Raw genomic sequence first — 26390 nt, 5'->3', positions numbered from 1 at the left:
ACCATCTGATGAAAAAAGACAAGCTCTCTGAGAACCAATTGGAGAGTCAATTAGATAGTTATCTCATACAGCACGTGGAGGTTCAGATCCTGTAACTCTGGCACAACCTCTCAGACCGCTCTGCTCCCCTTAAAATATAACTAAAGCTAGCTTGAGGTTCGATACTGAATAACTATACTGAAGCTAGAGCATAGAATGCAATAATAGAATAATATAAGTCAAGCACTAGGAGGTAGGAGGCATGGTCACAGATTGATTTGCATCCCTTTGTTATCCTGAACAGTTATTTCACTTTGAAAATTATGGGCATGGGCAGTAGGACCTGTGTGTTTTTTTTGTTTTTTTTTAACCAGTTTCTTTATGTTTTCACTCACTGGCTGAGTTTAAGCATTAAAAACTGCTTTAAGAAAAAATTGTGATTTGGGTTCACTTCGCAGTGGTACCACTGCACACTGAAAAACGATGAGTTGGAAGTGACAGACCCATCTCACTAATGCCATAACCCACCTCCACACGATAGGCTTCAATGAGCCATTTAGACGTATTCTAACATTCTGCTACCCTTTGGGTTGGTAAACTGTTAGGAACCCCAGATTTTATAAAAATCAAAAATAAATCAAAAATGTATACATTTATATACTGTATATTAGGAGCACTTAAATGTAAAAAAAAAAAGCCATCAAAAATAGAATTTACAGCAGAGCTGCTGTATTGGATTCTAGCTTGTTGCTAATATAGTGGTCCATGCATGTATATTCTCTCAGTCTACACACAATTAATTAATAGCTCATGCTGCTCTATTGATTGGCTTTCTAATTATGGAGCCATTGCTTACTATGGATCAGCTTCCCTTGTTATACACACACACACACACACACACACACACACACACACACACACACTCCAGCACAACCACACATATAACACACAAGCACTTCTATAAATACCTCAACAACACTTAGCTGGATGTTTTTCCGTATCCACTTAATTGTGGCAGGTAAATATTTTAGCAGATTACCAGTCAGAACCATTGCACAAATGAGTCCTCCATCTCAAGTCCCTCAGGCTCAGCTTGAGCTGATGTTTTTAAATATGGTCACGCCAAGATAATGGAATACTTTGGGTGTTTTCTACCCGATCAATAGCTGTTTATATGTGTACAGTGACACAGTATATCAGGCTCTGGGCAGACTGCCAGCAGGTGGGGAATGGCTTCAGTCAGCACTTTGGGAGATGTGGGACTGGGGAAGGAGGGAGGAGGAAGGAAGAAACGCACATGCACACATACGCACACACATGCACATGCACATGCGCATGCACATGGAGCGTGGGCCTAGAGACGGGGTACCCTGGGATTGTATTTATGAGGCTGATGAAGAGCAGCAACAAGGGTGGGGCTAAGAGCACTGAAGTATTGGCGTTCAGTGCATTGTGGATTTGAAATCTGTAATGGAGCTGCAGCCTGTAACACTGTTTCACATGTATGTTTCCAGGTTTCTATCAGGCTCTGCCTTTACAGCCTGGCTGCAGATAAAGATGCTCATGGTTCTCCTTTGATAGACATTTAAACCTTTCATCAAACATAATGCAGATAGAGTGTCAAAACTGAGCGCTTGACATGCTGACTATAAAAAAAAAAACTTAGTCTGTTGTTGTCATTCATGGCTGGTGAAGCAGAATAGTATTTTCACATCTGTCACACTGCCTCTGTGCAGCACTGCCAAAATTAATTGACTCAATGATCCAACAAAACATCTGTCCAGAGGTTTCTCCCACTCAACTGCTGTGGGTCAGGTGGTGTCTTTGATTAATGTTGACGTTTGATTAATGAAAGCAGCCATTATCTTCTACTAACTGCCTCTGTTTTTATTAAGAGAACAACCACTCTGCTAACTTAAGCTGCCCATTTCATCTACTTGGAATGGCAATGTAATAAAATCATAATGTCGTGAACCCATTCTTTGCTGCCTTCAAAATGAATTATGCCTGCACTAACCAGTGGCTAGTAGGTTAGAGTAAAAGACTATAGTCCATAATTCCATCTCTGCAGCGGCAAGGTTGAAATAGGTTTTGCTACAACAAAACATTAGTAAGCATTTATAACTTTGGCTACTACCCAAATCATTGGACAGACTATTGTTCACACACACACACACACACACATACATGCATACACACTTTATACTTACTTTTAAACACTTTAGCACTACATAGGAGTTATGTACATATGCATATGTATATATAAGAGTAAATTGTCATGTCCTGGGCCGTTGGCCCAGCGTTTTGTGTTAGTTTATTTCCTAGTGTTGTGATATGTCTGCGTCTCTGTCCTGAGTCTGTGCCTGTTCCCCGTGTTTAGTCAGTATGTTCCTTGGTTTGTCACTTCCTGTTTATTTTGACAGTCTGGTTTTCCTGTGCTTTGTGTTCAGCTTTGCTTCCCCTGTGTAATTAGTTTCATTTGCCTCACCTGTTGTTCCCTGCTGTTTCCTCTTGCCCTGATTACCCAGTGTGTATTTAAGCCCTCAGTTTCCATGTGTTCCTTGTCGCGTCGTTGATGTTTTGTGCCCGCATGTTCCTGTGTTCCCTGTGCCTGCCCTTCGTCTCCCTGTGCCTCCCTTCCAAGGTTTTTGTATTTGTGTTTCCCCCGTTGAAATAAATCCCTTTTATGTTACGCTGACTTCTGGAGTCCTTCGTGTCAGCCATTCCTCGTCCATTTCCTCCCCGGCCATGACAGAACGACGCGAACCATACTAAAGACCCTGCAAGCTCCGGCCGCTACAATGGCACTCGCCTGGCGCTGGGGGGACCAGCTTTTTTGAACGGTCCCCGGCGACGCCGCTCACCGCCCCCGCCTAAACCGCAGGTCTGCCGCGTGGGCGGACTGTTTTTGGCGCCGGCCGCTCCCTCACCTGTCACTCCGCTCGCTGGCCCCTCCTGTCCTCAGCAGTCGCCGCAGCCACGGAGGACGAGATACCGGAGGAAGCGGAGAGACGTTTTCCTGGAGCCAGCGCCCGGAATGACTCCAGAGGAGTCATTTTTCCGATTCCTGGGTCACAGGGGTCCCTGGCCTCCCACCACTTCCGCGTCACCACTGCCTACTGCTGACGGAGGAAGACCAAGCTCCCGGCAGCATCAGAGAGAATCGCCGCGGGAGCAGAGCGGTATAACGCCGCGGAGACGGTCACTCTCGCCTCAGTCAGCTGTAGCGCCAGCTCATTCTCCGTTTCCCCAGTTAGCCGTAGCGCCAGCTCATTCTCAGTTTCCCCAGACAGCTGTCGTGCCAGCTCAGTCTCAGCCTTCCCAGTCAGCCGCAGCTCTCCCTAGCTCTCAGTCGCAGTGTTCCCAGTCAGCTGTAGCTCCAGCTCCTCCTCAGTCGCAGTGTTCCCAGTCAGCTGTAGCTCCAGCTCCTCCTCAGTCGCAGTGTTCCCAGTCAGCTGTAGCTCCAGCTCCCTCTGCTCACCCTGCTCCCGCTCCCTTGGCTCCAGCTCCCCCTGCACCCGTACCTGTTCCGCGGGTGGGGGCAGCCACGGACGGGCTGACCTCTGCACCCGTACCTGTTCCGCGGGTGGGGGCAGCCACGGACGGGCTGACCTCTGCACCCGTACCTGTTCCGCGGGTGGGGGCAGCCACGGACGGGCTGACCTCTGCACCCGTACCTGTTCCGCGGGTGGGGGCAGCCACGGACGGGCTGACCTCTGCACCCGTACCTGTTCCGCGGGTGGGGGCAGCCACGGACGGGCTGACCTCTGCACCCGTACCTGTTCCGCGGGTGGGGGCAGCCACGGACGGGCTGACCTCTGCACCCGTACCTGTTCCGCGGGTGGGGGCAGCCACGGACGGGCTGACCTCTGCACCCGTACCTGTTCCGCGGGTGGGGGCAGCCACGGACGGGCTGACCTCTGCACCCGTTCCTGTTCCGCGGGTGGGGGCAACCAGGTCCAAGCCTTCGCATCGGTTTTCTGTGTTAGCTGCAGCAGCAGGGTCTCAGTCAGCTCTAGCTCCAGTCGCTCCCCCTCGCCTTCAGTCAGCACAAGCTCCAGTCGCTCCCACTCGCCTTCAGTCAGCTCTAGCTCCAGTCGCTCCCCCTCGCCTTCAGTCAGCTCTAGCTCCAGTCGCTCCCCCTCGCCTTCAGTCAGCCCCAGCTCCAGTCGCTTCCCCTCGCCTTCAGTCAGCCCCAGCTCCTGTCGCTCCCTGTCCACTCCAGTCTCAGTCAGCCCCAGTAGCTCTTCCTCGGTCCCCGGTGTCAGCTGTTTCTGTGCCCTCTCAGTCTGCTCCCTCCGCTTTAACGTCAGTTAGCTCCGTAATCCCCTTGGACCCTTCAGTCAGTTCGGTTTTGGTCTCTTCATCTGCAGTTTTTCCATCTTTAGTCGCAGTTCCCTCAGCTCCGGCTCCCTCGGTAGCTCCAGTAATGACAGCTTGCCCAGTGTCAGCTCTTCCTAGCTCTCAGTCAGTCTCCACGCAGACTGCTCCCCGTAGCGTTCAGTCAGCTTCCACGCAGCCAGATCTCCCTAGCTCTCGGTCAGCTTCCACGCAGCCAGATCTCCCTAGCTCTCGGTCAGTTTCCACGCAGCCAGATTTCCCTAGCTCTCGGTCAGTTTCCACGCAGCCAGATCTCCCTAGCTCTCGGTCAGTTTCCACGCAGCCAGATCTCCCTAGCTCTCGGTCAGTTTCCACGCAGCCAGATCTCCCTAGCTCTCGGTCAGTTTCCACGCAGTCGGCATGCTCTAGCTCGCAGTCTGCCTCCACGCAGTCTGCTCTCCCTAGCTCGCAGTCTGCTCTCCCTAGCTTGCAGTCTGCTCTCCCTAGCTCGCAGTCTGCTCTCCCTAGCTCTCAGTCGGGTTCCACGCAGTCGGCATGCTCTAGCTCGCAGTCTGCCTCCACGCAGTCTGCTCTCCCTAGCTCGCAGTCTGCTCTCCCTAGCTCGCAGTCTGCTTCCACGCAGCCAGTCGTCTCCCGGCCTGCTTCCACGCAGCCAGTCGTCTCCCGGCCTGCTTCCACGCAGCCAGTCGTCTCCCGGCCTGCTTCCACGCAGCCAGTCGTCTCCCGGCCTGCTTCCACGCAGCCAGTCGTCTCCCGGCCTGCTTCCACGCAGCCAGTCGTCTCCCGGCCTGCTTCCACGCAGCCAGTCGTCTCCCGGCCTGCTTCCACGCAGCCAGTCGTCTCCCGGCCTGCTTCCACGCAGCCAGTCGTCTCCCGGCCTGCTTCCACGCAGCCAGTCGTCTCCCGGCCTGCTTCCACGCAGCCAGTCGTCTCCCGGCCTGCTTCCACGCAGCCAGTCGTCTCCCGGCCTGCTTCCACGCAGCCAGTCGTCTCCCGGCCTGCTTCCACGCAGCCAGTCGTCTCCCGGCCTGCTTCCACGCAGCCAGTCGTCTCCCGGCCTGCTTCCACGCAGCCCATAGCGTCAGCTCCCATGCAGTCCCCTGCACCTTGGCTATTCCCCGAGCGGCCCCTGCTGCTCAATAAAGCAGCAGTGTGCCCTGTTCCGCAGTCCCAGCCTGCGCATCCGGAGCCTCACCATGTAGGCCCCGTTCAGCCCAAGGGCTCAGCTCAGTCCGAGCCGCCAGGGGGTTCCGCTCAGTCCGAGCGCTCCGAGCCTGAGGGTCCCGCTCAGTCCGAGCCGTTGGGGGTCTCCGCTCAGTCCGAGCGCTCCGAGCCTGAGGGTCCCGCTCAGTCCGAGCCGTTGGGGGTCTCCGCTCAGTCCGAGCCGATGGGGGTCTCCGCTCAGTCCGAGCCGATGGGGGTCTCCGCTCAGTCCGAGCGCTCCGCGCCAGAGGGCCCCGCTCAGTCCGAGCCGCTGGGGGGCTCCGCTCAGTCCGAGCGCTCCGCGCCAGAGGGCCCCGCTCAGTCCGAGCCGATGGGGGGCTCCGCTCAGTCCGAGCGCTCCGCGCCAGAGGGTCCCGCTCAGTCCGAGCCGATGGGGGTCTCCGCTCAGTCCGAGCCAGGGGGTCCCGCTCAGTCCGAGCGCTCCGCGCCAGAGGGTCCCGCTCAGTCCGAGCCGATGGGGGTCTCCGCTCAGTCCGAGCGCTCCGCGCCAGAGGGTCCCGCTCAGTCCGAGCCGATGGGGGTCTCCGCTCAGTCCGAGCCGATGGGGGTCTCCGCTCAGTCCGAGCGCTCCGAGCCAGGGGGTCCCGCTCAGTCCGAGCCGGTGGGGGTCTCTGCTCAGTCCGAGCGCTCCACGTCACCCGAGGGTTCCCCACCAGAGCCCGGGGTCGCCCTTCTCCGCCGCCGCATGCCCCGCGGTCGGCCTCCAGTGTCTGCTCCCCGTCGCCGCCGCACGCCTCGCGGTCGGCCTCCAGTGACCCCTCCTCGTCGCCGCCGCATGCCGCGTGGTCGGCCTCCAGTGACTCCTCCTCGTCGTCGCCGCCGCCGCTGGGTGCGCGGTCGGCCTCCAGTGACTCCTCCTCGTCGTCGCCGCCGCCGCTGGGAGCGCGGTCGGCCTCCAGTGACTCCCCCTCGTCGTCGCCGCCGCCGCTGGGAGCGCGGTCGGCCTCCAGTGACTCCCCCTCGTCGTCGCCGCCGCCGCTGGGAGCGCGGTCGGCCTCCAGTGACTCCCCCTCGTCGTCGCCGCCGCCGCTGGGAGCGCGGTCGGCCTCCAGTGATTCCTTCTCGTCCTCGTCGCCGCCGCCGCTGGGAGCGCAGTTGGCCTCCCTCGTTGGGATTTTGCTTTGTGGCCCCTTGGCCTCTGCGGCCTCCTGAACTGTGTGTTTTTTGTTTTTGGATTTCCCACTGACTCCCCTGAACTGTGGACTGTTTTTTCCCCTGCTGTTTTTTGTTTTTTCATAGCTCCTGGACTGTTCCTTGTTTCGACCCCCTGTTTTGGACTGTCTCCGGCCTTGTGCCGTCGCCTTTTGTTCTGGTCCTGTGTTTTTGTTTTCTTCCGGTACGGGTTTGATTTGTTTTGTTCACGCCCTGTGATTTCTGTTTTGCTCCCTGTCTTTGTTTTTGTTTCGGGCCCTCCCTCCTGGTCCCCCGCCTCCCGCCCTTGTCTGGTTTTGTTTTCTGGTTTTGGCCGTCGGGAGCCGGCCTTTGAGGGGGGGGTACTGTCATGTCCTGGGCCGTTGGCCCAGCGTTTTGTGTTAGTTTATTTCCTAGTGTTGTGATATGTCTGCGTCTCTGTCCTGAGTCTGTGCCTGTTCCCCGTGTTTAGTCAGTATGTTCCTTGGTTTGTCACTTCCTGTTTATTTTGACAGTCTGGTTTTCCTGTGCTTTGTGTTCAGCTTTGCTTCCCCTGTGTAATTAGTTTCATTTGCCTCACCTGTTGTTCCCTGCTGTTTCCTCTTGCCCTGATTACCCAGTGTGTATTTAAGCCCTCAGTTTCCATGTGTTCCTTGTCGCGTCGTTGATGTTTTGTGCCCGCATGTTCCTGTGTTCCCTGTGCCTGCCCTTCGTCTCCCTGTGCCTCCCTTCCAAGGTTTTTGTATTTGTGTTTCCCCCGTTGAAATAAATCCCTTTTATGTTACGCTGACTTCTGGAGTCCTTCGTGTCAGCCATTCCTCGTCCATTTCCTCCCCGGCCATGACATAAATATTGAGGTGTAGAGAAACGTAGCTTAACATAATTACTGGAAACATCTATGTCAAACAAAATCAAACTTTGAGAGTCCTCTTGTCACTGTGCAGGGAAAGTCTTTTGCTGTTTCCATTCATGCAGCTGGAGCACAACACCGCCCCCCACTACAGAGTTTTAACAGGCACCCAGTGGCATTAAATGCAAAAGCTGAGCAAATTTGCAAATATGCAAATGTCTGCTCAAACAATACAAACAGCAACTCTGTAAGAGCCAAACGTGCTTTTCTTTAATCCTTGATGAAACAGAAAAATTATGTTGTTTGCTGCTGAATTCTGCTACGGGAGACTGTGATATCAGACCACAGTGCTAATGAGATTTACACTTCAGGATTCAGTGTATTCTGCTTTAAAAAAGAAATGATGAAAATGTGTAAACTGAAAACAAAGTTGATGGAGAGATGTGAAGAACCCGATGATAAACAAGTGGAGTATTCGACTTAAGAGTTGGCAGATCTACTGTAGTTATCTATGGACAGAGTTGCTCTTTCTAGTGCTGAGCTACACTAAGCTGCTGGCTTCATACAGTACAAACATGAGAGCTCTGCCAATCTTCTTGTGCAACTTGAAGTAAGAAAACAAATAAGGCCATTCCTCAAAGTGTTAATCATTTTATTTTGGTGCAGCTTCATTGCAGCTCTTACATGCATCCACTGAAAAAGGCTTACTGATCATTTTTTTAAAGCACAAATATTTTTTTTATTGTTTTACATTAATAACTTCTACAAACAATTATTTTAACAAACATCACAAAATATTTAAAGAATGTACTTGTATCATGTGTGCATATCATTCGTCTACAATTTACTTTGTAAGGAGGACATGTTCAGTCATGACTGACCTTCATGCCTTAAACAGCAGTGATGTGCTTTGCATTTTGATTAACTGCAATACAGAAATAGGCTACAGTAATTTCAGACTCCAACCTGATGTAGGGTTTCTCTCTTAGCCCTTACTGCTTTTCAGCAAACGAGGAAGGTAGTGATGACACATCTATTTAGATGGCAGCAAAAAAAAAAAAAAAACGAGAGAAGGTGAGATAGTGAGATAGCCATTATTTACACACTATCAAAAGACATTTCTTATTCAGATTATCACAGAAGTCTGCCTACATATAAGTCTGCCTTCACTCAGCCACTGCTAGAGACCAATCAGTGACAACTGGACATCAGTTGAAGGTCAGCCAGCAGCAGCAGCTGATAACACAACACATCTTTTCCTTACATTTCATTAGGAGCACATGTCACCATTATCCCTGCACCTAAGTAGAAACAGAGATGAATAGTAGAAACAGAGAAATTAGATTGTGGACGAGACATTCATTCTTCAGCCAGCCCCCAGCCTCCACCTCAAAGCTCCAGTGTGTGCCTGCATATTTGAAGACTGCAAAGGCCTATACTCTGTGGAGCATGGGAGATTTGTCAATAATTTGGCCTCTGGAGGACGGTAATCTTTACTCCGCCAGCCTTTAGCCCCCACGGTGCTTTGTGGGGGGAGGAGAGTGTCCCTTTGTGTCCCTTTTTAGGGTTTACCGCCTCTGCTGCACAGCCCTACAGAACTACTGAGGCAGTTGAAGGATTCATGTATAACTCATACAGTAATCTCCCTCTCAGTGTGACACTGGACAAGAAGAAAACCTCAAAGCTGTTTTATTGTCTGATAAAGAGAAACAGCACCTTATGGTGTTCACTGTTTGAGTAGAGCTGCTATATCACACGAACACAGAAGTTTGAGATGCAAAATTCAAACAAGTCAAAGCCACAGTTACAGTTCACTTGTAGTGGGTAATAAATGTCTATTTGACCAGATCTGTGAGAAAATCCAATGAAACGATTAACATGCAAATGAAAGCAATCTTCTGAGGGCTTCCCAAGGTTATACACTAATCCTTTCCCACATATCAAGAATTTAGAGAGAGTAGTAAAAGAACTAACTGAACTATTCAATATTTTTTTTATTTGAACAATGAATTAAGTTATATAGCAGGAAGACAAGGCAAGAAGCTAGTTTTTAAAAAGTGGAACATTTTTCTCAGAAGTGTTTCTCAGTGAGATGAGAGTTTCTCTGCTCTCATCTGTGAAATGCGTGGGGCAGATCTCCATTGTGCCCATTGTGCAGTGGGTCCTGGGTTCCTCCTGGTGCATGACAGTGTCCAGCCTGATATGGCGAGAGTATGCAGGTAGTTCTTGCAAGATGAAGGAATTGATACTATTGACTGGTTCCCGTGCTCGCCCGACCTAAATCTGATTTCAGTCCATCTGATGCCTCCAGGTTCAGACTGTACAGGAGCTCAGTGATGCCCTGGTCCAGATCTAGTAGGAGATCCTCCAGGACACTATCTGTCATCTCATTAGGAGCATGCCCCGACATTTTCAGGCATGCATACAAGCACATGGGGACCATACAAATGTCTGAGTACCATTTTGAGTTGCTGCAATGAAATTTCAGCAAAATGGACCAGCCTGCCACATCATTTTTTCACTTTGATTTTCAGGGTGTCTTTGAATTCAGCACTCTGTAGGTTGATAATTTTCATTTCCATCAAACGATGTGGCATCCTTTCATTCCTAACACATCACCCAGTCTGCATCAGTATAGATATCCTGCAGGAGTTTTTTTTTCCATTGAGATCCGATGGGTTTTCAAATTGTTCTTTTAATTTTTTTGAGCAGTCTATTTTCTCAATGAGCTGATTATTTTCTACATAAAACTCCCTAAAATGATCATTGTGGCCACAGATGGTTTTATAAATCTCTGTAACTAGTAGAAACCATCAAGGAAGTAACTCTAATGTGGTTTGGCTTTATAATAATTAACACCTACACAGGCATACAGTACTTGTGACATTTTCTTAGCATATTTATGATGCTATGTTATTATATATAGCCATTAGTGGCTTTTTTTAGGTGCCCTGCATAGAGGGCTGAAGATTAATGATAGGAATTTGCTCTCTCTGACCTTACATTACATATTCAGTGGCAAAGTAAATCAATGCTCTCTGATGAGATCTAGTTATGCTAAACAAAAGCTATTATTAATCTACCTGGTTTAATGAATGCATCTTTTTATTACCTTTGGAAATATGTTCACGGTTTTCTTTTTCTTGTCTTTTTTTCCCTGAACAACACTATGGCACCAGATTTAAAGAAGGCGTTCAATAGCTAGACTTTGATGATGTAATTTTAATATTTTATCACTATGGTAGAGGAACAAGAGAGGAAAAAAGACGAATAAATTTTATCTTTCATAAGAAACTTTAAACTGATCAGACTATCTGAGTATATCCTTAAAGCTTCAGGATAAGTAAGAAAGGGAATTCTCAACAACAGTCACTGAAAACAATTGATCTAAAGCTGATCAGAGGCATTGCCCTCACTCTATGCTTTGAGCTTCTTATCATTAACTATTCCATTTGACACCCTCACTACTCTGACTGCTCTTACAGCTTGAGGAGGGCCTTCTCAAAATCAGGTTTACTTCAGCTTTGTTGCATTTTCTGCCTTTCTTTTTCGCTAAATGCTGTGTCATATACTGCAGGATAGATGTTGAATGAAACCCCTGTATGGGCGCAGCTGCTCTATTATGGATTAGACAGCAGCAGAGTGTAGCTCTTACCTCATAAATAGCTGAGGGAATATTTTAGGACACTACAGCACATTGTGCACACTCTTTAGACACAAGCATTTCTCTGATGATGTATTTTTGTGTTTTGCAGCAGCACAGAATGCAAATAATTAATTGCTTTGTAGATCAACTTGGCCTTTTGTGTTGAAGAGTATATAGTAAATGCAGTAAAATAGCCCTGAAATGATCCTGCCAGCTGGAGCAATATTTCTGAAATTGACAGCAATTTCATGAAGATATTGATTTGTTATAAATAGAAGCCAGGCTGTCATCATCCAAATTGTTGTCTTGATCTGTAGTAGGTTTGCTGCCCAAGGTTACCTTAAGGACACATCCCTGTAGGGTGCGCTTGTTTTGCTGCACTTCCACACCCTCCCTGGCCTTATGTCTTGAATGTGCCAGTAAAATTCTGAGATACAGTTTATTTGTATCAGATAAGTCCTGGTATGGATAATTTATTTTTTGGGCATATGCAGCATTTTTCCCTTAAATTAATGTGGAGAAACAGCATAAAATCCAGGTAGTCACAATACATTCTGTTAGTGTTTTTTGTTGTTGTTGTTGTTGTTTGGTTTGTTTTTAATTTTTTATTTAGACCTCTAGCTGAAAGGGGCACAAGGAAGCAGTAAACAAAATCTTGAGATTTTTCCAAAATATTCCCGTGTGGTTTAAATTTTTCTGAAGGGCACGCACACATTCCTCATTTATTTATTTATTTATTTATTTACTAGATGCATCTCCACAGTGACATTTTGTGCCTAAGGTGCAACCAGCGCAGCATCAGCAGCAGCCTGAAGAGCTTCACATCTGCTACTTACAACGGACGCTCGGCTTCTCCAAGCACCTTCCTCCGCCTCCACCTTTTGATCCAGCTAAATATAGCCACCTTTTACCATTTCATCTCAAGTTTTCCTGTCCGTCACTGAAAGAGAGATCAGTTTAATCACTGAAGGAAGTGATGAATCACACTTTTCCACACCTGAGGAAAAGAGAAAGTGATTTCACACAAAAAGGAAGAAAGAAGAGCCTCATGGTGTAATGTTTTTTTTTTTTTTAAGTGTATTGTGTGTTATTTTTGGCTATTTGTGAAGTGACAGATAAATGGCAGCTTTCTTTTTTTTTTTTTTTTAAAAAACTGCATGGACATTTTTGGAGAGTTTGAATGCTGAAACCCACTATTATAAACAGTTTTGTATTCTTCATGTATGTATGTACATGTATGTATAATGTGAATACATTATATCAGCAGAGATCCTTATATTTTGTAAATTGGTTTGCTTATTTGCCTTTTTGGTTTGTAAAGCCTTGCAAATATATGAAAGGCTTTTGTAGAGTTGTATTTTATGTGTAAATATCGTTACTCTCAGATATTGACACCAGCAACTGTTCAGTACATATGGCGCTGTGTTTATATAATTAATAAATCAATCTCACAAAGATAGCGGTGAGGTCAAAGGGCCTGTTCCTGGGATGTAATCAGCAAATAAGCTGGTGTTCTTGAAGAAAAAAAGAGGACATTTTTGAAAATGTCCAGTTGGAAGTTGGTAATTTAGCCAACAATGTAGCCTCTGTCATAGATAAATGTGAAATATGACAAATGCATTTTTTTTAATGTAGGCTATAGATTAAAAAACAAATAAAGTTAAAACATATATATGTGAGATTAAGTCAGTTAACCATTACTTTATAAATACATATTTTACCCCTAAATTATCTCTAAATACCTGAGGAATACAGCCCACTCTATTTTCTAATTAGTGAAACAGACTTTGCAGCTAATGAAATCACATTTATCAGGTCGAATAGCCCCATTACCACTCACCCATCCTCACAGAAGCTGAAAGTGAGGTTAAAAAAAAAAAACCTTCACCATTCCCCTTTGTTCAGGGAAAAACATTTTCCTTCGCCCTGTCTGTCTGTCTGGCTGGCTGTCTGGCTCTGTTGGCACTGTCTCTGCTATTATTAGCACAGAGGAAGAGGAAAAACACACAGTCATGGCTTGGTTAACAGAGAGCACCATGCCACAAAATGATTCGGCACTTTCTGCCAGACAGGAAAACAGCAACATTTCAAGCAAAATGTAAACATGTTTCACTGAATATTAAGTTGTTTATAAGATAGATATCTTTAATTGTTGCTGACAGACAATTTTGGCTTATTCAGTTAGTACCTACCTCAATGACCCATTTTCTTAAATGTGGCAAACCACTCTCATTAATTTGTTGGTTTTCTTTATCTTGTTGATATATTTTTTGATTTGTTTCTTTATCTGTATATACTCTGTGCCTCTCTTCTGTCTAGACTAGAGGAGCTCTGTCTCTCTGAGACCGGTCACTCCCTAAGGCTGCAAGAGCACAGCAAGATGCTAGCAACAAATTCCAAGGCAACAGCAGCAATAGCTCAAATTAACACTTTGTTTACTTGTATGATGACTGGGCTATGCATAACTACTATATTTTTAATTCACAATAGCCAGATAGATTCAGAAAAAGCAGAGACTGTGAGTGTTGGGATGTGTCTGTGTTTTTGTGGCCACCTCACAAAAACAGGTGATGTTACTGTGTTTTCTGCAAAACACTGTCTCATAACCACAAAACTGACTAAAAAAACAAAACGATTATGTCTCTACACGTTGTAATGGATCAATTTAGAAAACAGAAATAGATAGGTCAATGAAATGCTGGTCCTTTTTAGGTTTCTGGATGTCTCTTTCTCTGTGATGCGTCACAGACTTTAATATGTCTGCAGAGCTGACACCTCAGTCCAGTGAAGAGGAATGGCTTTGATCCAGAGAAGCTGACAAACTGGCGAAATTTATGGGCACAGCCTGCTTGCTGCACAGCCTGATTCTCATTTCCACCCCCTACCACAGCCCTACAATGACACTTATCACCAGACAGAACATAAAACATGCCTCTCCCTCAACACAGTCCATTTTATTTTCAAGATTGAAAAGATGAAGGCATGAATAAGAAGAATTGCCACAGTCAATGAGGAATGTACACGTATACACAATATTTAGTAACCTCTCAAATTCAAAATTCAGATGGAAATCCTGAAAGGATCTTATATTTGAGGCTGAATGCTGCGTAAATGTGTGTAAAATGATACATGAGGTATCTAAAGACGTTTTTTTTCACACAGATGAGTAGTTTATTCAAGTCACTGATTAATGGTAAATGGGCTGCATTTAATACCATTTTATGTATTGTAAGCTTAGAGGTTACACAAAGCGCTTTAAAATTTGTTTCTCATTCACTCACACACACACACACAAACTCACACACACACAACTTGCAGGTATTGGCAGCATCATCGCATGGAGGGGTTGGGAATCAAACTTCTAACCCTGCTAACCTTCTTTAGTGCCTGAGCTATGCAAGCACTAAAAAATAAATTGAGAATCTTTTCAAAAATGATGCCAGAGATTTTGTCTGTATCTTATTTCATTAAAAAACAAATAAAGAAAGGGTCATGCTGCAAGATTGCACTGCATGATGAATGAGAACGTACCTGTGCCTAAACTCTGCACATGGCATGTCTTACAGTACCACAGTGTACCAATGATACTGTACTAAGATGTGAGAAATTATTGGAGGAAATTGTCTTTTTCTATGTATTGTAGGCTCATTTTGTTTGTTGTGCTTTCCATTCGGTAATACAAAGTTTACACAACACTGCAGATATGTTAATATAAGAATATGTGCAATAATTACAGAATGACACACTTGAGAATTCAGCCAACTGCAGTGCATATAGATTGCAGTGGGACTGCAGGCACAACCTGCTCTGATAGCTTTCAGCAGTAAAATTTAAATTAATCCCAGATTGGACAGAGTTTCCAACAGGAATCATTTACACCCAGTACAAAGCAGTACAATATTTCATTTGCTTTTATAGCCTTGTAAAGCTCTTATGGGTTTTCGACGGTTATGAAGGAGGGACAGGGTGGCTAAGGTGAAACTCAAAATAGAAAGTTGAAGCACTCTTCAAATTTGAAACAATCAGAGCGGGGGGAGGGGCTGTTTTGTAACAGGACTTTTACAGTAGCGTTTCACCTCAAGACTTCCATTCAGCAGCATTGCAGAGGTATAAATCTTTGAAGAACTGCAATGTGCATCACGCATGCACACGCAGTACTGAAGCTGTCCCACCCAATCACTGGGCAAAAGGAGAGATGGGCTAATTAGGGACAATCCATGAGGTCTGAAGACTTAATTTCTGGGTCTCTGTTTGTGGTGTGGGGCACGGATTGGGGTACAGGGGTCAATGCACAGGACAGCCTTAGGTAATCCATCATATCTCTCAATCCACATCTTCATGGTGACCCATTAGAAGCTTCAAGGTGACATTGCTTTCCAGCTTTTCTTGGTTAAAAACAAAGGTCACAGATAAAATGATTTTCCTTTGCTAGAGGAACATTTATAAAACAATGCTGGCACTCGACACTGAGTGTCATCTGTCAGTCAAAATTATGTTTTTTTTTATTTGCTTTGATGTAACCTACGCAATGCCTTACTTGTTAGTTATTAGGTTATTTGTTGATGTATTTTGTATTAAATACCTACATTTTCAAGTTATCACTAAATATGACATTGTTTTCCACTAAAAATGCTATAGTAGCATAATATCCAATTTCTCCTCAGGACTATATTTAAGAGCTTGTTATCAATCATAGATTGTCACAATCAAACAACTGCAGCATGCATCTCTGCAATTTCCAGTCGTAGCATTAATAGGATGTATAAACATATATGAATGATGCGTGCATAGATCTAACACTAAATGGAATAAATGAGTATAAACTGGTATCTGTTGCATACTTGCTAGTAGGGAATCCTTCCCATCATATTAAAGAGACACAATGAAATGCTGTGCAGCCTCAGTTATTTCAAGGTTTTATTGATATGGTGTCATACAGCAGTACAAGTAATAATAGTAGTAAAGAGAAAAGCATGTCAACTACATTCAATCCATATGCTTTTGTTGCCATTGCAATTTTAATAAACACTACCAAAGAGAGTATAATGACTGAACACCCCACTGAACAGAGTCGTATGCATCAAACACATGGTCAGAAGCTGCTGGTGTTTTAAGGCATTTTACATCCTACAATATTTGTTCTACAGTATGGCTAAATATTGATTGTTGGTTTTGAATTTGTGACTTACTGATAATTGCTTTCCAGAGAATGTGCATTTAGAAAAGTTTGGCAGTGCTGTAGAAGTGGCATTTTTCTTCTGACATCCATGAAAGCTCTTTTGGTTTACAGTGTAAGGATAAAGGCTTGACATTTGCAATCATGAGTAATCCATCCATTGTTATAGTGTATACCATAAAATGTTGTTTCTGTGGGTTCATAGCATCGTCTGTTTGACACTATAATTCACACAATTAATGAACCTATGAAATCAAAATGCCCGGCTTTCAGACTTGCTATTCTCACTCAACACATAATTCCAGTTATGATAGGCCACTGTGTAGAGAAAAAAACACACTTAGTACAGTACTATCAGTAGGTTTTGTTATCATTCTTAGTGTTAGTGCAGTTTGTCAGGGCATTAATCACCATGACCAGCAGCAAGACAATAAAGATAGCTGTGTTAAGAGTTGGCAGTGCACAAGCAGAGAAAACAAGCTACAAGTCTCCTGTAAGCTACTGAAGGATTTCTAGTGGTGAGGTCACACTACAACAGACGTATTATCCAGTCACGGCCACAGTTAAAAAGAGAGATTGCGAGGTTTTAAACACATTATGGTACGGCAGGTTTCAATTCAACTTTGTGAGTTTTGTTACCATGGCTTTCTTCAGGCTGAGTGATATGGTATCAGTTCTTGGGTTGTGCTTCATGGAGAAATGGTGTCACGCAGCCGATGTGTAAAATTTGTCACAGCCTGATCGCTGGATCATTATGAATCTCATGCATTTGTGCTACAGTATTTATAATTCAGTCTTTAACTGACTTCATAGAAGAGTATTTTCTTACATTAGCTCTATTCTCTAATGTCTCAAATCTAACCTAAAGGTCTAACAAACACATGTCTAATGCAGTCATAAAAGGTGATGATACATTTAACTTCAAACAACAAAAATGTGTTGAATGAGTAATTTGCTGATGGATTCCGTGCAAGTATGACATTGCATTATACCATGCAAATTATGCCTGAATAATACATTTTCTTCCTTGTCTTAATTCTTAATCTCATTCAAAAAGCTACAGTAATACACTTTTGTCAATGAAAATTTCCAGGAAGTCAAAAAGGGTCAGTGCTTCACTCCTTCAACCAATCTCACAGCGCTCAAATCTCCTACAATGAAAAGGGCTCAAAATGTTGGCTCAGTAAGACATTATCATTTATTACTCTTTATATTATCTGTTTTCTTATGTAGACTGTGTGCTTCCTTACTAAAGAGAAATAATTATATTTATATTCTATAAGTGGGTGCATACCCATACCAGCTGATGTGTTTTGGATTTTTTTGCCATAGTGTGGAATGTGTTGAGAACAATTCACAGCTTGTGGAAGAAATGCACAACCATGTTATTATTATCTACGGTGTGTCAGTACATATTGATTAGTGAGAAATACCAGTAGAATAATGTACTGTGAAAGACCATACTCCTGAAAGAGATGCTACCTAAGTGCTTGATATTGTTTGAAGTTGAGAACAAGCGAGAACAGATGTACTGGGGTTTTGTATAGTGTGATGGTTCTAATAGCATTATAATGGATTTCCCTTGGGGGAACAGCTGTGGGGGACAAAGGGGACAAGGACACCAACATAAAACAAACCTGTAGAACCTGCACTCTAATCACATCCAACACACACTAGTTCAGATATGAAAGACAATCTTACTATGCTTTTAGGATGGGGGATGAAGAGAGGTATGGGTTTGCAAGGCAAAGGGAAGCTTTAGGGCTCAACACCAGGCTTACAGTAGGCTCTTAGTTTTTCTGATTGGTGGGAATATCATCTTGCTGCTTCTCCATCTTCTTGGTGGTGACAACAGTCTCCTCATAAACTTCGCGCTGAGACACCTTGCCACTGGACTTGTTCTCCTGCTGCTGCTCCTCGTTCTTGCCCTCCTTCTTGGAGCCTTTGCCAGAGCTGGTGTAAATGCGGGTCTGGTAGCTGTAGCCCTGCCCCACTCCAGCACTTATGGAGGGACTGGGATAAGTGATGCCTGTCCCAATGCGGGTCTCCTCTCCCTCCAGTAGTTTCCTGCAGAGATGGTCATAAATTGACAGGTTTTAGGAAAGGGCATAATAGAATGAGAAAGGCAACTGCTAGATTTCTATTAGAGAAGAAACATACCTATATGCTGCAATTTCAATATCCAGTGCCATCTTGACATTCAGCAGATCCTGATACTCCCTCAGGTGACGAGCCATCTCGCTCTTAGTGGTCCTCAGCTCATTCTCCAGTTCTGCCATGCTTTCCTAAGCAGAACATTAAACACAAAAGTAGGCCAGAATTCAATATTTAAAAAGGTGAAGACAATAGTGTGTGACCACCTGTCTTGCAGCAGCCAAACAAAGACCTCTGTCGATCCCATTGTTAACATGCGAAGGGTGTAGTTGGCAATTTGAGTCATTTATTAATAAACCAGGTTATTTGCCTTCCAATATTTTTACTAAGAATCCGAATCAAGTGAGTACTTGTTTATTATTTTACTTATTCAGAGCATTTACGATGGGCGTTGTCAGATGCAGCTGGGCGCACTCCCCGAGGGGAACTCGTTTCAGCACCACGGACAGAACCCGAAAGAAAACGGCTGTCTCGATATTATTATTATTGCAATATTATTACTATAAACTATATATATAGTAGCAAATTAATTTGAATGAAACTTTTGTTAGACTGATACTTAATATCTGATTTTTTATTTCAGTAGAAATATGCTGATGAGCGGTCAATAAAGTCAAACAAAATTACCTGATAGTTTCCAATCTCCACATTGTGTCTATCCTCCATCTCCCGGAGCTGCTTTTCCAGAGACTCGTTGGTTCCTCTCAGACTCTCGATCTCGATGGTCTTGGACTGCAGCTGCCTCCTGAACTCGTTCACTTCCTCCCTGCTGGCGCGGATGGCCTCGTTACTACGGGTAGCCTGCTCAGAAAGATCTGCAAACTTGCTCTTGTACCACTCCTCGGCGGATTGCAGGTTCTTTGAAGCCATGGACTCGTACTGGCTGCGAATCTCTTTGAGGGCGGAGGTGAGATCCGGCTTAGACACCTCCATTTCAACAGACACCTGTGCAGCCTGGATCATATCCGTCAGCTCAACCACCTCTTCTTCATGCACCTTTCTGAGGAAGTTGATCTCGTCCAGGAGGGATTCCACCTTCTTCTCCAAGTCCAGGCGCACCATGGTAGCATCATCCACATCTTTTTTGAAAGCTTTGAGGGTGGCCTCCGCCTCCTCTCGGGCACGGAACTCCTCTTCGTATTTCCCCCTGAGCTTCTGCAGGTCGTCCTCGATATTATCCCTCTCGATCATCAGCTGGGACTTCTCCCCGTTCAGTTCGTCGAGCTGGGAGCGCAGTTCGCGGATCTCTTGTTGATAGAGCTCTGCCAGCCTAGACGGCTCGGCCTGGCGCTGGCGCAGAGCAATCAACTCCGTCTCCAACACTTTGTTGTGCTGCTCCAAGTTGCGCACTTTCTCGATGAACATTGCAAAACGGTCATTAAGACCTTGCATTTGTTCCTTTTCATTTGTGCGGATGATTTTAAACTCATTGTTGAGGACGCTACTCTGTGTCAGGTCGAAGGTCTCCAGTGGCATAGGAGAGTAGGAGCGGCCAGACTTTCTGCTGAAAGAGCCCAGGGATGAAACGTTGCTTCGGGACAGAGAGGAGGACCGGTATCCTCCGCGAGAGGACACGTTCATCGCGGTGCGCGATGGAGAGGACGCATAACGGGGAGAATCCCCGAAAATCCTCCGGTAGGAAGAGGACGAAAAGACTTCAGATCCGTAGCTCATCTTCGCTTGCCTGGAGACAGAGCAGAGCAGTGGGCGCGTCTCCTTTATATAGGGGGATCGACCCAATCACTAATTAATGCCAGACGGTAACATCCGGACTCGGTTTGTTCCAGATGCGTCAGGCAGTCCAGTGTTTATAAGCAAATCAGCAGAAAGCATTCCGGTAAAGATGATTTTCCTTTAGTGAGAATTAGTCTATAATAAATCTGACATCACTCCAGGTGTGGATGCCTGACATTTTGCGTTCAGTAGAGGAGATGGAACTGTCCTTTTTGGCGCAGTGGTGTTGTATCCGTCTCTGACCGCTTGTTTATTTAAAGCAAACAGTTATGAAAATGTAGCAAATATTCAGCTTAAGGCATCCTTTAGCAGTAGTTTCCTTTAATCTATGTTCAGTGTTTCTGTGGCTGAGAAAAATCTCTGAAAACCGAATTCCATCTAGTGCGCTTTAGTCTACAAATTGTCAGATTTTTTTTTTATGCAGAATAATGACGGTTACTTTCAAACTTTTGTCTTTATCCACACCAGCTGCAGGACAGCTATAGGTAACATCGGTAGAATACTCTTCTTCAAAACACAGTACTGACGTCATCTACAACGCACCAGTATGCAGTTTTCTAATGACATCTGTTTAAATAATATAGTGTCCAGTAAATGGATCTGCAGATGTACAGATTCAAAACAATGTGACCTCAGGAGAATCTCATTGTATGTCTTTGTATGTCTCTCAAAATGAGAATTCGGCTAAAACGAATGAACGAAGAACTACTAAAATTATTTTTGGCGCAAAATGTGTTTTCCTCTGCCGTTCAGAGTACCTGCTAAGAAACATCAGCAGAAAACGCAATGAGAATTTTGCATTTGAAGATGAATATGTTTTGATGTAAATAGCAGACTGCATTTTATGCGCAAGATATGATTGGCGTTGCATTTCCAAGAAAATGATTTTAAATACTATCTAGGGTTACTCTGACTGCTTGATGATTATTTGCTCTGTTTGGTGTAGTATAGAAAGTTTGGTCAAGCAGCATCCCACTGGCAGGCCTTTGCTGCCCTCTTTTGTCAAAGAGCGTTACATTGCAAGCAAAAGTGACTGTCCAATGCTGGTTAAGTCTGTATTAACTGCCACAGTGACTGTATCCTGGTGTGTTTGACATTTTCTCTTTAATACTTTCGGAAATCTGAATTCTGGTTTATTATTAAGCATTTCCGGTTTTAGTTATAGCCTGAGTTTTGTTGTTTAGAGTTCTTAGTTTATAGTTTTCCGGTTATTCTTTGTTTTTGTAACCAAAGAAATGCTTCAGTGCCTGTTCTTTAGTTCTTATTGCTTTTTTATTCTGGTTTTTGTTGGTGTTTAGAGTTGTTTATATTTGTTTCTGAGTTTGGAAGTAATGAATTACAAATAGCCATGCCCAGAATCATTCAGATCTGTGCTCAACCTGTGCTATTTCTCCTAGATTGGTCTTGGTATATTCATACATAATTACAGTTACAGTGGTTGGGAGTGGAGTGGGAGTGGGAGTGGGGTGAGAACTGACTTTTGAAGTGAAAATACATTTGGTGGCACATTTTTTATTGTTCTGACCTATTACTAAAGCTGTATATATTTTCAAAAATGTCTGAGAAACAAATATAAGTTTCCCCTTCATTTTAGAGTGATATGACAAGACAATGACAGTTTTCAAACTGTGAATATGGATACCACAAATAAAAACCACAATTATCACATTTACCTTAAAAGTCCATCCATCCATTTTCTTCCGCTTATCTGGGACCGGGTCACAGGGGCAGCAGCCTAAGCAGAGAAGCCCAGGCCTCCCTCTCCCCATCCACCTCCTCCAGCTCACCCGGGGGGATTCCAAGGCATTCCCAGGCCAGCTGAGAGATATAATCTGCCCCGGGGCCTCTTCCCAGTAGGACATGCCCGGAACACCTCACTTAAAAGTCAAAGTCTTATTTATTTCAGACACACGTCAGATGATGTAAATTACTTACCATCATTTTATTGGTGGAAAGTTATGGTACTTTTACTGAAGTAGATTACTTCAGGTAGGCTACGCCACCTGAATATCAATTTTGCGCCATCATTCTCCCACTTTACATTTTTCACAGAGGAATGCTGTTATTTTCATATGATATTTTGAAATATAATACATTGAAAATCCCTTGTCTTTTATGTAACAACCAGTTTTGCTGGTGACATCTTACTGTAAAAAAAAAGGTTCAAAGCATTGTCATATTTAAGGCCGCAGTGAGGACACAAATGCAGGATGAGCTAGAATGAACTAAAAGTGAGTTTTGCTGGCTGATATGAAAGGTAAAAAAATAACAAACTCCAAAAGGTGAAGAAAAAAGTAATACAAAAACAAAACACAAGAAACTAAGAAATGAATCCAAAGGAAATGAGCAGGGCATATTCACTGAGATATGAATTTTAATTTTGCCAGTGATGAGAGATAGGGATTTTTTTTTAATTTTTTAAAAATTTTGGCGACCTTGACCTTTGACCTTGAAAATGAAAACATATGTTGTTGGAGCACGAAGGAATATTTCAACAAAGTTTCCTCAATTTTGCTAACAAACAAAGAAACAAACAAACAGAAGGGAAAACAGAACCTGCCGCCACCTATAGGTGAGTCTGGTAAAAAAAAAAAAAAATCAGAGAATCAGGGGAAAACAGAGACCGGAAGTAAAATTAGCACAGAATAAGATAGAAAACTGAACTTCAAAGTAAAACAGGAAACAACTAAAAAGCATGTCATGTACAGCTGTGTGGCAGGCAGCATTTGGACCCAGTTCCTGTCTCCCAGGAATAAACTCAAAAACAGCTTTATTGCTGCTAATGCTCAGAAAACAAAACAAAACATGTGCAGAGCAGGGCAGAAGCAGATCACATTTAAAATACAGGAGCACAGAGCAGGGATACACAACGAATAAGGATGGATGTGACAATAAACTAAAACAAACTGAGGGAATGAATACATAAGATGATGAGGAAGGGACACTGCCTTATTGCTGATGTATTTGTGTATTTATGGGAATTACACCCACAGTGTTTAGCTATTGCATGGCACCCACAACTCAGTTTTGAACATTATACATAACAGCTAGACAGATAAATGTATAAGAATAAGTAAATTATGTAGGTAAAGTTTATTTATCAAGTGCTTCTCACAGACAAACAGTTACAAAACACTATACACAGTAAAAACAAACAAACAAAATAAATAAATACAGGAATTAAACACCATAATAGCCAATAAAAAGACACAATAGAACACCACAGAATAAACCGGTAGTTCAAAAATAAATCATAATAATTTGATAAAATTCTCAACTGAAAGCCTGTTTAAACAAAAAAGTTTTTAACGGCTTTTTTAAAAAGAATCCACAGAGTTAACTAAACATAGTTGCAGTGGTAGACTGTTCCACAGCCTTGGTGCCTCAAGGCTGTGCTCAGCATAACACAGGAGTAGAATAGATATATAAAATACAATAAAAATCAGCATTAAGATGATGGAAGAGTAATCAAAACCTTGAAAAGTTTCCTAAGTGACCATTTAATAATCTGATTGTACTGGGAAAAAAATGATTAGCCTACTCCTAATCTTTATTAGTCTCCGGGTTGAGCCTGAGGGCAGAACAGTGAACTCTGAATGGTAATATTTCAGATATTCACAGCTGCATTTGTGATGTCCGGAATGAGCATTCACATATCTAACAGTCATAATTATAATACGAGATATCTCCAATGAAAAACAAATTTTAATATTTGTTATTGCTGTGTAAAACTGTCATTTCCCTAATTGGATTTATATAATTTTAAATTTCTACATTTAGAAATGACTTGTAACAATGCAACTGCAAAAATTCATAAATGTATATGAGGGCAGGTAGGTGATGTGCCATTGGCTAGCCACCATTTATACACTGCTCATAAAATTTAAATGAACATTTTAAAAACACATTGGATCTCAGTGGGGGAAAAAAAAATCATGCAGGATATCTATACTGATATGGACTGGATGATGTGTTAAGAATGAAACAATGGCACATCGTTTGATGGAAATGAAAATGATCAACCTACAGAAGTTTGAATTCACAGACACCCTGAATATCAAAGTGATAAAAATGATGCAGCAGGCTAGTCCGTTTTGCCAAAATTTCAATGCAGCAATTCAAAATGGTTCTCAGAAATTTGTATGGCCCCCACGTGCTTGTATGTATGCCTGATGATGTTGGGGCATACTCCTAATGAGATGGTGGATGGTGTCCCGGGAGGACCTCCTCCCAGATCTGGACCAGGGCATCACTGAGCCCCTGGACAGTGTGAGGAGCAATCTGGTAGCATCAGATGGACTGAAACATAATGCCCCAGAGGTAGTCTGTTGGATTTAGGTCAGGCGAGCATGGGGCCGTTCAATGGTATCAGTTCCTTCATCCTGCAGGAACTGCCTGCATGCTCTCACCACATGAGGCCAAGCATTGTTGTGCATCAGGAGGAAGCCAGGACCCAGGTCCCACTGCAGGACCCTATAGGGTCTAACAATGGGTCCAAGGATTTCATCCCATCCTTATGTCAGTGGCCTCCACCTGTAAAACTATTCCTGATTTGGGGTTGTCTCATTGTTGCCCCTCTAGTGCACCTCTGATTAACTTAATCTTATCTGTTCTACTTGGATTTCTGAATGAATTTACTTTTTAAGTATTCTGCTTTTTCTTCTTTTAACCTCTTTATACCCACCGGGTTACCTGTGAGGCATCTACGGTTAGGGGTAGGGTTTAAGTTACATTAACGTCCATCCATCCATCCATCCATCCATCCATCCATCCATCCAACCATTTTCTGCTGCTTGACCATGTCTGGATCAAATAGACAGTAGTCTAAGCAGAGAAGCCCAGGCCTCTCTGTCCCTGGCCACTTCCTTCAGCTCATCTGGCAGGACGCAGAGGCATTCCCAAGCTAACTAAGAGATATAATCTCTTTGGCGTATCCTGGGTCTGCCTGGGAACATTCTCCTGTTAGGACATGTCCAGAACACCTCACCTAGGAGATGCCCAGGAGGCACCCTAGTCATGCCCAAACCACCTCAAATGGCTTCTTCCAATAAATTGCCACTTTATTGTGATGGAGGGATTTGTGTGACCTAGTAAATCCACGAGCTATGTTGTCAGGGGCATTTGCCTCTTGCAGAGACTCACAAGCCAATCTAGTCCTGGCTGAGGGGCCAGATAAAGAGCAATTTACAATGCCCCTATGAAGAAAACATTATGGGACACGATTACCCTGCCCAGGGTTACTGGGGCCCCACTCTGGAGCCAGGGCTGGGGAGGAGATTTAAGGTAGAATGCCTGGTGAATCATCCCCATGACCAGCCTGAAGAAGCAACATGGGCCTGCTCTCATGTGGACCCACAACTAACAAGAAGCACTGTAAAGGTCAAGTGCAATGTGGACTGGGAGGAGGCCCTAGCAATTCTTCTTATTCCATTTTTCCTTTTAGGGGTCACCACAGCAGATCATCTGTCTCCATCCTCCTCTGTCACACCAACCCTGTGCATGTCCTCCTTCACCATATTCATGAACCTCCATTGTGGTCTTATCAGCCAGCTCTCTCTCTTTATCAGTCATAAGCCCTTCATTTAAAGTCCCTACTCTTACCTCCACACCCCTGCCTTTCCCTCTCTCTCACTGTCTCTAAACATGGCTTCCCCCTTCCTCTTTGTTTGTCTTTGGCCAACAGTAGCACAGTTTCCACTGCCACCCTATTGGTCAACAGCACCAGAGGTGGTCATTGTTAACCCATTCCCTGACTGGTCCAGTATAGAAATCTCATTCTTGATGATCCGCATGTTTGATTTGGCAAACATTTTGCATCAGATGCCCTTCCTGACACAACTTTCCCCATTTATATGGGCTTGGGACCAGCACTAGGAGTACAGTACACTGGCTTGTGGTCCACGGCTGGGTTGGTGGCTCTGGAAGCCCTGGTGATTCAATCCCTGGTTATTGAAACTAGCTCATGGGATATGAATTTTGCATCTTTGTAAAAACCCAAATGATAAATGTGTTCACAAAAAAATGAAAAAAATCGTAAAATCAACATCTGGGAATTGGTGGAAATTCAAACTTTAACATCACCCAGATTACCACCAAAATTTTGAGGGGTTAGGGGTTGAGTTACATTTTTATGAACTTTTTGACCTATTTGACAG

General features: G+C 44.3%; 1 protein-coding gene across 1 annotated transcript; it reads right to left on the bottom strand.

Moving 5' to 3' along the window:
- Positions 1–16071: 16071 nt before the first annotated feature.
- Positions 16072–20216, bottom strand: inab (internexin neuronal intermediate filament protein, alpha b). Its single transcript, XM_030727916.1, has 3 exons — positions 19129–20216; positions 18508–18632; positions 16072–18414 (listed from the first exon to the last, which is right to left on the bottom strand). The coding sequence occupies exons 1-3, from the start codon at positions 20173–20175 to the stop codon at positions 18138–18140; spliced, it is 1449 nt and encodes a 482-aa protein (XP_030583776.1). The 5' UTR covers positions 20176–20216; the 3' UTR covers positions 16072–18137.
- Between the last annotated feature and the right edge of the window lie 6174 nt (positions 20217–26390).

Source organism: Archocentrus centrarchus, chromosome 1 (assembly GCF_007364275.1).
Source record: "Archocentrus centrarchus isolate MPI-CPG fArcCen1 chromosome 1, fArcCen1, whole genome shotgun sequence".
Classification (NCBI taxonomy): domain Eukaryota; kingdom Metazoa; phylum Chordata; class Actinopteri; order Cichliformes; family Cichlidae; genus Archocentrus; species Archocentrus centrarchus.
Note: the sequence above shows the minus strand (reverse complement) of the source record. Positions and strands in the feature narration are given on the sequence as shown.